This window comes from Ylistrum balloti, unplaced genomic scaffold, assembly GCF_031769215.1.
Source record: "Ylistrum balloti isolate Yb309-2 unplaced genomic scaffold, AGI_CSIRO_Ybal_v1 Utg370470, whole genome shotgun sequence".
Lineage (NCBI taxonomy): Eukaryota > Metazoa > Mollusca > Bivalvia > Pectinida > Pectinidae > Ylistrum > Ylistrum balloti.
Window position 1 is genome coordinate 683,934 of NW_026782309.1, and position 13,153 is coordinate 697,086.

At 35.6% G+C, this 13,153-nt stretch overlaps 1 protein-coding gene across 1 annotated transcript; it reads right to left on the reverse strand.

Annotated features, from left to right (window-relative positions):
• Positions 1-1,586: 1,586 nt before the first annotated feature.
• LOC132555309 (zinc finger protein 530-like) lies at positions 1,587-8,821 on the reverse strand. Its single transcript, XM_060219666.1, has 2 exons — positions 8,657-8,821; positions 1,587-7,598 (listed from the first exon to the last, which is right to left on the reverse strand). The coding sequence occupies exon 2, from the start codon at positions 7,507-7,509 to the stop codon at positions 4,774-4,776; it is 2,736 nt and encodes a 911-aa protein (XP_060075649.1). The 5' UTR covers positions 7,510-7,598; positions 8,657-8,821; the 3' UTR covers positions 1,587-4,773.
• Positions 8,822-13,153: the final 4,332 nt, after the last annotated feature.

Below are 13,153 nucleotides of genomic sequence, written 5' to 3' on the forward strand. Positions count from 1 at the left end.
ACATACCTGTATTGTGTCCGACACCCCATTTTTTCCAGATTATCCAGATGTTTACATTTGTTATACCACCATTAAACATTTTGTACTCATTCTAGCTACGAGTACATTACAAATAGGACAGCGGAAAAAAAGAAAAAAAAAAGAAAAAAAACCTAAAAGATAAAGTACTATAAATAATGTTATGTTAAATTTACCAATAAAAACCATATTTTACGGCAGTTAATACCAGTCAACTTTTTCAAGGTACAATAAATAACATGACATCAGGGGAAGTAACTTTGTATTTGAATGTTTTCTATTCGGTTCTACTATATATAATTACGTGTCACACTCCCAGCAATAAGCATATGCTTCGGAGACTATCATTACAATCGGAGTATACTTTGCTTAAAAACCAAGTGATGTACGTTTTTTTTTTTGTTTTTCAAATGAAGTTAACAACGTTTGGCGAAATTAGCTTTACACAAAAACAAGAGATCCCACAGGGATATTATGTTTTTGTTTGATCTCTATAAGGTTTTTGAAAGTTGGAGCTTATCTCTTCATGTTTTGGTTTTTCTCTAATCATATGAAAGCTGAATGTTCTTCCCATGAAATGGTGATAATAGTCTTTAACTGTCAGTTCTAAGATGGCCACATGTAAGCTATTTTTTACTTATCAGTCCCTAAATCATAAGGGAAAAACTAGGGAACAAAGGAAACTTACAGTATGAAACTGTGGAAAGATCCATCCAGTACTTCTCTAGAAAAGCCACAACAATGGATGACTGTCAGCCATCTTGTTTTTCCGATCATTCCCAAAATGGACTAAAAACAACTAAGGACCAAACTGAACCTACGTATGGAATTTTAGAGAAAGATCCATTAAAACTTTCATAAATAGCATAACAATTTATGACTGTAAAAAACCAAGATGGATGCCTGTCGGCCATTTTGTTTTTCAAACTAATTGCAAAATTGAATATGCACAGCTAAAGAACAATGCAAACCTACATATGAAATTTGAGAATGTTGCATTGAACACTTGATCACAAATAGCTACAACAAGAATGGATGATATGAACAGTCCACCATCTGATAATGGTGGGCTAAATACAACCTTTGTATTTTTCAAAATGTTTTCAAATAGTGAGGTTTTATCAGATGTTAAACAGGAAAAAGACAAATTATCCAGATATCAGTCATTGATAATCAAACAATAAAGAGCAGTTGATCACTTATATAGGTTCTAAAGCACAGTAGAAAATATGTCGGCCTGATTAAATAACAGGGTAATCAGAAGTCAGTACAATAAATCCCAGGTAGCCACGGAAACAAAAAAGATCTCAGAAAATTAGAATGCATGCTGGAAACCATTCTGAATGTCAATTAAACCCAAAACAAGAGCGGTTTCTATGTATGATGTTAGGATTGTAAAGGTTACAAGTTTTATCAATGTTAATCTGAACAAATGAGGACAAGATATACACACACAAACAACTTTGTAATTGTAACAGCCAGTCACTCAAAGATCTTGGTCATTTTTTTTCTTTTACACATTTGCCTTAAAAGCAAGACTGCTCTAATTATGAAGAACACAACAATGGTGATACTTTACAGAAAAAATCTGTTTTTATTTAGAAATACAAATGTGACACTCTGTACTTTAAATTCTATAAAAGCAATATGGCCACAGTAACCACATTCTAATATGTACACATTACAATAGCCTTCCTACAAGTCCTTAAACAAGGTGTATTATCAATTAACTTGCATACAGATCTTCCCAAAGCTTCCTACCATTTTTACTCCAGACTATGTTGAAGTTGTCTCCCTTGACTTAATCATACATCAACGCTGTACAAAAAAGGTCCCTTTACTCAATGTATATAGCGTGTACATTTCGGAAATTTCTTACAGGTGAGCCATGAACTTGCTAGATAAGCAGACATTCACTACTTGGCATACTCTTTGGAATTTCAGCAGAAACAAGCAGACATTTTCTTCAAGTTTGTAAGTCTTTGAGTAGAAGATCACAACATGGAAGAATATAGAGAGACATTTTGATGACTACATCACTGTCGTCTTCATCCCATTAAAATTGATTTTACTATCTTTTTTTAACATTTCGTTTCAAATGTTCTAGGGTTTATAGATCCCCTCATCACTGTTTAGAACAGATGCGGTCATCGTAATCAGCTGACTTCATTGATTGCCACTTGAAAAACTTATTCTCTCAAATCACTTCCTAGGAATTGTCACATGATATGTTTTGCCGTACATCTTGATCCATAAGTGCAGATTTATTGATCCGATACTCTCATTGTTTACGCTTACATCTGGTAAATTTCCTGCCTTCTTGTTATTGATCCGAGACTGATTGTATATGCTGAATCTGGTATATTTCCTGCTTTTTTTCGGTTTCCCTATTTTCTACCTGTCCTTTCACCGTATTCTTCTCATACAATAAATACCAAACAATGCATTTTCCAGTATGCATCAATGTCATTCGTCTGATGAAGGTGACAATGTAGTCATCAAAATATCGCACATAAATTTCTTACTTATTGTGGGCTTCTATACTAAATATTGTTTCACGTTTATGATATCCACACCGGACAGTTAAACATAAGGTTAATCATTAAATACCTGCATTGTATTCTGATAACTTAATGAAAAGGACGTAATTAATCTACATACTGTAGGTCTCTGGCACATATATTATGAAATATTGACCTCACCACCACTTCACATTAACTTCTTTATTACTTTCATGACAAACAAGTTATCAATACATGTACAAATCGGTAATTCCTCCTTGAGACTTTGCAAGTGAAATAATCCAGGATCAGTTCCCTCTGTGTTTATTTGCAAGAAAGAAAGGAAATCTGTAAATACATTACACGTAACCAGGGATGTATAATACAGAAATACGTCCCTGACTTAACAGAAACTTTCTGAAAACATGATCAACACACAGAGCTTAATATACAACAGGAGGAAACAGAAGGTGTCATACTCCATCTAAAAATAATTGTTCTTGCTTATATGTTCACTAAAAATCATGTAGAGTTAAAATATATCTAGGACAATATATTTACATGCATACCTCAGTAAATATAAAATATACTTAATATTTACCATGTAGTTGCAGAGTCTAGGACTAAGGAGCAGCCAAGTTATTGTTCCCAGAATTGTAAGGAATTAAGAATTTTCTGTATATAAACAAGAGATTGGTATATTATGTAATCAGTTTGATCCATCAATTATGGAGATATCAGTAATTTAAATTGCTCACCACTATGTTTTTAGAGAAACATTCCTTTAAGCTACCTATATTTACAAAGGTTTTGTATGTAATGGCCTGATATTTAGCACTAATTGTTACAGATTAGCTGTCAAAACAGGTTCCCTCCACAACAATGTGGACAAAACATTACACTATGATTTAAGGATAAATGTACAAATGTAGTATGGTTTGTATGGTATGGTTTAACCACCATTTATTTGAACAGGCTGAAACAGACCTATATATAAATAATGATGTACAAAATAAGCCCATACAGACAGGTCTTCAGATAAAAATAATGAATAAATGCTTAAAAAACATATACATGTAGACTTACTGACATAAAATAGCTATTCTTTGCTTTTATAAAAAAAAGTAGTCAACTGGTCATTCACTTTCTGTATATGATGCCTTACATGTTGGCTGTAGTTCCAGACAAATACCAAAAAGTAAATAAAAAACAATATTTAATTTTGTAAACCAGGAAAACATTCACACCAGTTTAACTTATTCAACCTATTCATGTCAGATCAATTCAATATTTTTCTGTGCCTGACAAAATGTACTGTAGAAGAACAAAGATTTTATTGGTGAAGGGTAACTATTTCATGGTAACTTGGTAACAGTTTCCTAGGATACAGTTGTCATGACAAGCTCTGTGTTAAACACCTTGAACAAAATGTACACCACACCATGCTTTATCACATTGTAAATATCACAATACTTCCATGCTTGAGTGATGTTGAAACTAAAGGAATGAATTCCACTGAATATAAGTAATAATAAATAATTTACACTATTACCATCAATTAAGTGTAAGGAATACAACTCAATGTCAACTTACTTGACATCAACTTAAATATGTAACACATTTATCAATAAATTTTATTACTGAAATAAAATTTTGGTGCGACGAAACCAAATTGATTTCACTGTTCACCATCAATATTATTACTCCTATATATCTTACAGTTAAAAATACTAAATCATGGCTAAATTATATATACAATGTATGAGAAATTAAAGCCATAATGTTCAAGTGTGAATTTGGTATAAGATACTGTAAATACAAGTGGTATAGCTAATAGTGTAATTATCACATACATGTGTTGTAACACAGTTAACAACTTCATTCAACATGGCTATGTTGATCTATTGTTACAGTGACTGTGTACAGTCATTTTTCTCTTACCCTTCCTGAGGTGTACCTTTGCTTTACCTGTGCGAGATTTCCTTGTCTTACCCTAATTAGCTAGCTGTAGGGTTAAGATGGGGGGATTCCCCTTTCCTGACAATTGCATTATGTCAACACAGCCAAACACCGAGATGACAACAATGCATAAATACAAATACACTAAAACCAGCAGGATATGAGAAAAATAATCATTCGTCCCCTTGTGGATAACAATAGATTATGATAATAATTTCACCTGTTGGATTGAACCCTCCTCTTCTCCTCACCATCATGTATTCTCTAAGGGGGTGAAAATTCTAATATTCCATCATTAAGTAAAGCTTGCCCCTGGTGAAATTAGGGCATTTGGGTGTTTTTCTGGACTGGGACAAGTGTCTGAACTGTATGGAGGAACATTGGGGTATTTTTCTGGACTGGGACAAGTGTCTGAACTGTCTGGAGGGGCATCAGGGTATTTTTCTGGACTGGGACAGGTGTCTGAACTGTCTACCAAACAGTCACCTGTTATACCCTTGCTGGAATCCTGGTGACTTGATTGTTGGGTAAAGTTAGAAACAGGCTCATCTTCCATCTTATTTTCCTGTCTGCTTAATACTGATTCATCATGGTGATGGCCATTGTCAGGAGTCTGTTTCAAGATAAATGTGCTTGAATTGGTCTGATGACAAGTTGTATCTAAATCGTCCTTTTGTACATAGTCAGGATCAATGTCTGTGTCACTGCACTCGTCATCTGACTTGTCAGCACCTGGTGTATTGAGACTAGTATCCATGTCAGCACCTTGGACTTCGGAATCCATGTCTTCATCCATACCCTGATCTATATCTGGACTGGTGTCGTCGTCACTAAATTCGTTTATTATGTCCAGGTTTTGGTGATCTGGATTCAACATGCGACATGACTTTTTCATGTGTCTTTGAAGCGAGTTTCTCCTTGTAAATTTCATTTGGCAAAGTGAACATGTAAACAGCTGAATGTTGTCTGAATGTCGTGTTCTAACATGCTCTTTAAGCGATGCTTTATTACAAAATGCTCTGTGACAAAACTCACATATTATCTCTGAGAGAATCTTTCCTGTAGATCTCCTGTCATCCTTTTTACCATGTTTCTTACGCATATGTGATTTAAGAGTCATGGAAGTGGAGTAATTTCTGTCACAGAGGGAACACTGAAAGGTCTGCCCTAAGTGACTCTCCTTATGATTAAGCATTGCATCTCTCCTCAAGAATGTCCGTTCACATAGATCACAATTATAGATCATAGGTTTTTCATGTGTTCGTTTGATATGAGATTCTAGACTATCATTAGTCCTGAACACCTTATTACACAGTAGACAATTATAAAGGTTTGGTTCACACGTTGTCTCGCCGTTTTTCTCAAAGTGAGAACGTCGTACATGTCTTTTCCATTTGTAACGAGTATCAAAACTTTTGTCACATGTATCGCATGAGAAATTCTCTGTCTGAGTATGGCGCACAACATGTAACTCTAAGTGTTTCTTATTGAAATATTTCTTCTGACAAATTCCACATTCATAGGGTTTATCTTTAGTTTGTAGGTTACACAGATCTGTCCTTGTGTGTACATTTATATGGCGTTTAAGATGTGAGGTTGTCAAACAAACTTGTCCACAGTATGAACAAGAGATCCTAGTATCTGGATTATGACTCCTCATATGTTTGTTGAAGGTTTCCTTACTGGTGTAAATTTTTGGACATAGATCACAAACAAATCTAGTACGATTTTGTTTCTCCTCATGCCGTCTTGTCTTATGTGTCTTTAACAAGTAAGATGTAACAAAGGCATCATCACACAGGTCACATTTGTAAGGTTTGATCCCTAAATGGATACGAATGTGTCGTTTAAGACTAGAGTTCTCAGTAAATGACAAGGAACAAAGATTACATGAGTATGGTTTTTCTCCACTGTGTATTTTATAATGACTGTTTAAATGTGCCTGTTGCCGGAATGACTTGCCACAAACATAACAAGAATATGGTTTTTCTTTAGTGTGAATACGAGAATGGACACGTAACTCCTTAGGTGTTTTAAACATCTTGTGACAAACACTACAGCCATGAAATAGCTTGCCTTCTATGTATATCGGCTCGTCCACAACAACTACCCCAGACCTTGCCTCTTCAGCAGATTTTATCACCTTTTTAGGGAAAGCTTCCTGGAGTTTACCTTTGTTTTTACTTGGAATAGTCCCACTAGCATTCAAATTAGTCTCCTTGTTGTATGTCTTACTAACAGCAGCAGCAATAACATTGTCAAGTGTCTCAAAGTCAAATTTCTCCCTTTCAGGAGCTGGCTTGTTTTGAAAGAGATTCAATCGAAGTGAAAATGCTTTTGATGGTGAAAAGTTGGTGTTAGCATCTTGACCAGATCCAGGGGCTATATGATTTACTGCCTGATGTCCTGTGGAGGAATCAGAATCAACAGGTGATTCAGGTTCAGTTTTCACACTTACACTCAAAGCTGTATTACTATTATCATGGTTTACATGTTCATTATCAACAGAATGTCCTTCATAATCATCCACTAAGTCAGTGTTGTTGGTTTGTTGATTATCGTCTGAGTTAATGCTGTAGTTTTCAGTGTCGCTGGTGTTATCACCAGAATCATGGAGGTTTGATGTGCTTTTCCCATCAACTCCTGTGGCACTGCACTGTATATTATTAGGATACTTTCTGGCCTCCAGGGTATCTGGTACACACAATATATCACCTTCTGATGGCTTTTTACAAGTTTCTTTGGTATGAGAGGTGTTTATACTAGCTTCCACATCAGTTGTCTCATTTTGTTCTTTATTCAGACTAGTGTTACAGATTTGTCCTTCGTCCTCTGTGTCTGCGTCTTCCCCGGGGTCAATACTTCCATACACTGTGGTGGATACCCCATAGCCTGCATCTCCAACAGTCAAATACATTGCATATGACTCACTTCCTCCTGACTGATTGCCATCAGATCCATCTAATGACCCAGTAAAGCTGTTTTCAGATACTGTCATCGCCATAGCGTCACTTGGAGGGGAAGTGGTCATCTACTGAAATCCTTGTCACATATCTTCCAATGAATACCGGAAAATATCTGGTTTTCTGGCTGGTTCATGGCCAATCAAGCATTGTTGCTCTGGTAAAAAAAAAATGATACATTGTATTTTCATCCCATCAATTTCTACCTAATCACTGGATCTTCATTACAGCTAGAAGTTTCTATTTCATATATATATATACTTTAATGACCATGAGAGTCTGTATGAAATATAAGTTACTTGCAGTCTCCAACCTATTACCACTAAGTATCCATTCACTACTATATGCTTTTCACAGGTATTGGTGAGAATAAATGTTTGGTACTGAGCAAGAACTGGTCAGTGACCTGTATAAGCAAATCCCAGCTGAGTTAAATGCATTTATCCTGATGTGGAAGGGTTTGATTTAATTTCACTATCACTTAAATTTAATGTCAGCACATTTAGTGGGACTGGCCGGAGATTCACACCTAAGCTACATTCTGTAATAATCATTAGTAGCCTTGTAGAAGTTAAGGGTACCAATGGCCTAGTCTCAGCTGATGGGAATTTCCTTCCAGTCAAGTGATAGAATGGCTGGCTGGAGACTAAAGGCCAACAGTTGCTATCAAACCACTCTCTGGCAGATCATTTTTCTGCTCCTATTAATATTACATTTTGGTGTTAGTGACCAACCCCTGTTTCAAGTAGGAATCTGCTTGACAAGGCTACACTTGAGGGAATTTCCTTTAGTCTCACAGTAGAGTGTCAGGCTAGAGACCGAATGGTCGCTAGTTTAGACCCATTGACGGTAGATAAAAAAAATTATGTCCCTAAATTGATAATCTAATGTCAATATAACAAAGTTACATCAAAACTATATCAAAATAATCTGGTATCTGAATGTGATAATTTACGTTCCTGTTTTAATACTTATAAAAAAAAGAAAGGAGGAGACTGATCCGGAATCATCAGTCTCCTCCTTTCTGTCTGGTTCATATTTTAGAACGACCAAAATAATTTAAGAGGTATGCTTAACCGTCAAGATAAAATCTGAAGACAACAAATTGACGTTTACTTGATAAATTAATTACAGTGAGGCATTACTTATATCGTTGATCGTAAACATGAGTTTAAAGAAGTAATAGAATATTTGTGATCTTAAGACAAAACTTACAGGTCGCCTGCTGGGCGGTGTCGACTCAGGACCATCACGAACCAAGACTTCATTTCAAAGACGAAGAACATATCTCGTGTAGCATGTGACTGGTCAGTAATGCAAACACTAAAAGACAAATAATGTAGGCCACCAGATCCCGAAAACTTCACTGATAGCAAATCAGTGGTTGTTCTTCATAGGATCAACTCCATTCACAATAAAAGAGGGGAGATAACTCTAGTCAAAAGTAGCTAGTAAATGTAAAACCGGTGCCGGGAAAGGATTCACAGGTCTATAATTTCATTAAACATCTTTTTCAATAACTTTTAGTCTGTTGAATAAGTCGAAAAAGAAATAAGCCATAAAAATTTTGTTTGTCTTCATTTTCTCGTATGTGTCTGAAATCCTCCTGATAAATCCCATGACAGCTGTTCATGTACCTTATAGGGATGACGTAAAAATTAATAAGCTAAATTAGTTAAATTGCTAACTGTTCTTAATTTGTTTGATTTGATACTATAAGATTTTCACTGAACTGTTAGGGAAATATTATTAAGCTAATCGTTGTTTTCGCACAATAAACTTTAAAATATAAAAAGCAAAAAAAAAAAAAAAAAATTAAAGAAAGAAATAATATAAGATGGTGCCCACCATCATATGATCTTTGTCATACATAATTAGGATTTTTTTTCTCTTCTTTTCTCTCCTTCCCCTTTAATTACTGTTTACTCTATATATGATTTAGTTTATCGACAGGCGAATTTCATACAAATGCATTTATATATACGTGTATAACACATGAAGAAGTCAACATATCCTACTTTTTTAAATGTACTTCAAACACAAAATCGATAGTATCGTACTTGTACACAATATACTAATAAAACAAAGTAAACAAAGAAAAAGGCAAATTATGCTAAAAAATGTTATCATCCGATGTAAAGTATCGTTAACTTTAACTCCTACCCAGAGAGAAATGTGAGCCCAGAGGTCGTATATATTTAAAGACGAAAAAATTGTTATATAGCAATCTGCAGATGTCCAAGTCAAAACTAGCCTCCTATTATCAATCTTGTTTTTTTTAAATAAATGTCACAAAATAAAACTGAATATGGAAAATGAAAGATCCGTGGAAAGCCACATGACAAGCACTTGAAAAATAGTGATAACACACTTTTAACCGTCAAAATTCAAGATGGCATAGTACTCATATAATGCGTTTTATTCCTACCGCTTCAAGGCAATATCTTTAGAATTGGTGGTTACTAAATCAAAGTATCAAAAGGATCAAACAAAAATGGACGCTGGCGGCTGTGACTTGAAAATCAGATGATGCTGGAAATATGGCACGCTCAACCACAATCGAGGCTGGCTACGTTCAGTCATGCTGTACATCCGAGCTCTTCAAAATAGAACATGTTTATGATGTTTCAATGAGATCTTGTTACTAGTTCTTCAGAAATAGTGGTAAGAACCTTTTAATGTCGAAATTCAAATGGACGCTCTATGTTGTCTTGAATATTTGATGAACTTCAAAATGTGTTATGCATATTACAAAGTTTAAAGAAGATTCATTCTGGATATTCAAAAATAACGGTACAAATTTTGTATGTTAATTTCAAAATGGCCACTGGCAGCCATCTTGAATATATGATCAAGCTCCAAATACATGTATGACATGCACACATATGATTCCGACTGAACATGTTGACGATGTTTTAAGGAAACCACATTCCTCTGATGTAACGGTAACACACTTTAAATGACAATGTAAGTACGCTTCTGTTGGCCATCTTGAAAATACACAGAAGTTCGAAATATGGCATGCATAACTCTATCAACCAAAGACAGTATGTTCACGAATTTTGAAAGAAATTCATTGAGCGCTTGTATAGAGCGGACAGACGGACGGACCATCGACGCAAAGTCGAATCAACAGGCCATCATCTTCTGATGGGGAAAATGAGAGAAAGTGAGGTTTTGTTTTTTCGTCAAGCTCATGTTGTAGACACAAATGAAAAAAACATTTATCTGATGTCACAATTTTATGAACAAATTTGGATAACCATGTTTTTGTTTTGTTTTATTAGTTTTTTTTTTCTTTCCAGCTATACCGTCTCGTTATCAGTCGTGGCGTCATTCAGTAGCTTCATGACTTACAATGTACGTTTGATCGAATACTCTACCAGTATCAGACAACTTGAAGCTCCATGGCCACCTACATTGTAAGACAAAGAGAGGACAAGAATTAGATTGTAATATGAGGTAGTTTTACGGAAACACTTCGTATGTTACATCATGTAATCCTAAACCAATTAGGTTAATATCCGAGTCATGTGAAATTAAGTAGACTAGATGGAAGAACACATATTCAGCAACTGTCAACATTGATTTCATAGTTGTAGATCAAGTACCACACACTGACTGGAGGCCTTGGGAGACAAAGCATTACGGTAGTTCTTCACAGAGAATTCTGCATTATACAGAACCCAGAACAGTAACATCGATCATCATCTACCGGAAAAAACAGCACCTGATCTGTGTCGCACAGAGAAGTGGTTAATGAAGTTTTAAACTGACAAATTTGACAGGTGTAAACACCCGAGCAGAGAGAAAAACAACCGGATCCAACAAGAAATGACACTCCCACAAAAAATTGTCACCAAACTTCAGAACAAGTTACATCCGAAAAAGATCCAGGTGTTATCTTTAACATTTAAAACTCAATAAATACGCTTCAAAAAGTGCCCCGAAGTCGAACAGGAACCTTGGCGGAATAATCAGGACCTTCACATACTGGGGCGATTAAGATGATTTGGTCTGCTTTCTCTTTAATACTGTAGGGTAAGGACTTTACATATTTACAAAACACCGGAGGATATTGATTGTCTAAACTACGAAAACATGATTTTCAGAGGTATCCAACAAGTACATGTGGACACCGCAAAATAAATCCTTACCAAAACAAAAATACCCGGTAACAGCTAAAACAGAATTGTGGACTAGTGGAGTCTGATGTGGTCAACTTTGGTAATGTTTTGTTGTTTTTTTCAAAACCCGACTGAACAAGCATTGGGTTAACTATCCGCCCTACTGTTCCCCTATTTCTCCCGAGCGCTATGATTCAGATTAAGTCAGATCCACAATGCTATAGCTCCACTTTTCACTTGTATCCAACGTACTTCTAATGTTATGTACGTGTATTTTTACCAGCACACAGTCGTGTTCCTACTGATATTGTTTATTCCATAAGTAATAACAGAAGTAATAAACTACAGAATCATATTTCCTATATTCTGTTTCCTTGTGTGATATGAAGCTGGACGTGCTTGGTGCTCACTTGTTTGCTCGGTGGTTCCGTTGTTGTTTACCTTGTTCTCACTAGGTGAACGTGACATTACTAACTTAGACTGACCAAGGTTTACATGTCATTTGTTGTCGATGAAACAGAAGACGCTTGCTATTTCGGAACATCTGGTCTTATTTTCATTGCACTTTCTCCGAGAAAGTAAACTTTTGTTAATATTTTGTTCAGAAGTTTTACTGAAGATTAGTTTGATTTATGATTATGTTCACAAGTTGGTATTTTCTTGTTGTTTTTGACCGATAGCAAGAACTTCTACCAGGTATAGGATCTATCCATGGCGGCAAATTGATCCCATGTCATGACCGATTTTGACCAGCAGTAACGTTTTCCAACAAACTGTTGACCTGCCCGTGGCGACAAACTTTGTCTCCCCTTTGACAAACTATTTTGTTTTCACATTAGACTATCTTTTAATAGATTGTCTGGACACGCAAGACTTCCATTTCCAGGTTTATCAGATATATTATCCTTGAATGATAAACCTATTCACCTTGTTGGTCTGATGTATATATAGGCACTCGACCATAACGTAATGTAACATTTGTAATGAAGTATTTGCCTAAATACTTACTTGTGAAGCTGGACGTGTTTGACGGTCGTTAGTTGGCTTGTTGATTATGTTGTCGTATACTTTGTTCTCATTTGAGAACGTGACATTACTTCATTGGATTGACAAAGAAGCAGAAGACGCTTACTCTTCCGTAGCACTTAGTCTTATTCTCCTTGTACCTTTTCAGAAGTCTTCGCGAAAATCTTCCATTTGTTCATATTTTGCCCTAGTTTTATTGAATTTGAGTTTGGATTATAATTATGTTGACATGTTGATATAAACTTGTTTTTTCTTTACACATCATGAGAAACCTCTCAGCAACATTTTGTGAAGATTGCTGCAGCTATCTCCGTCACCGTTGTTGACGTGCCGCAGCGTGTCGATGTTTGATTTAGAAATTCAATATTTGTCGCTACCACGGTTCTCCCGTAAAGAAAGCAACACACGGATTTTACTTAGTTTTTACACTGCGGTTGTCGTCCATGAAGCGAAGACGTTAACTTCTCAAATAAAAACACCGGACTTTATGATCATAATACCTTAATTCTAGTCTCCAGGGAAAATGTTCCCTTGATATCGCTGTGCCATATACTAAATC

Bases quoted from the DNA above. Each gene is read 5' to 3' on its own strand.
- LOC132555309 (XM_060219666.1), bottom strand. From the start codon at position 7,509: ATGACCACTTCCCCTCCAAGTGACGCTATGGCGATGACAGTATCTGAA.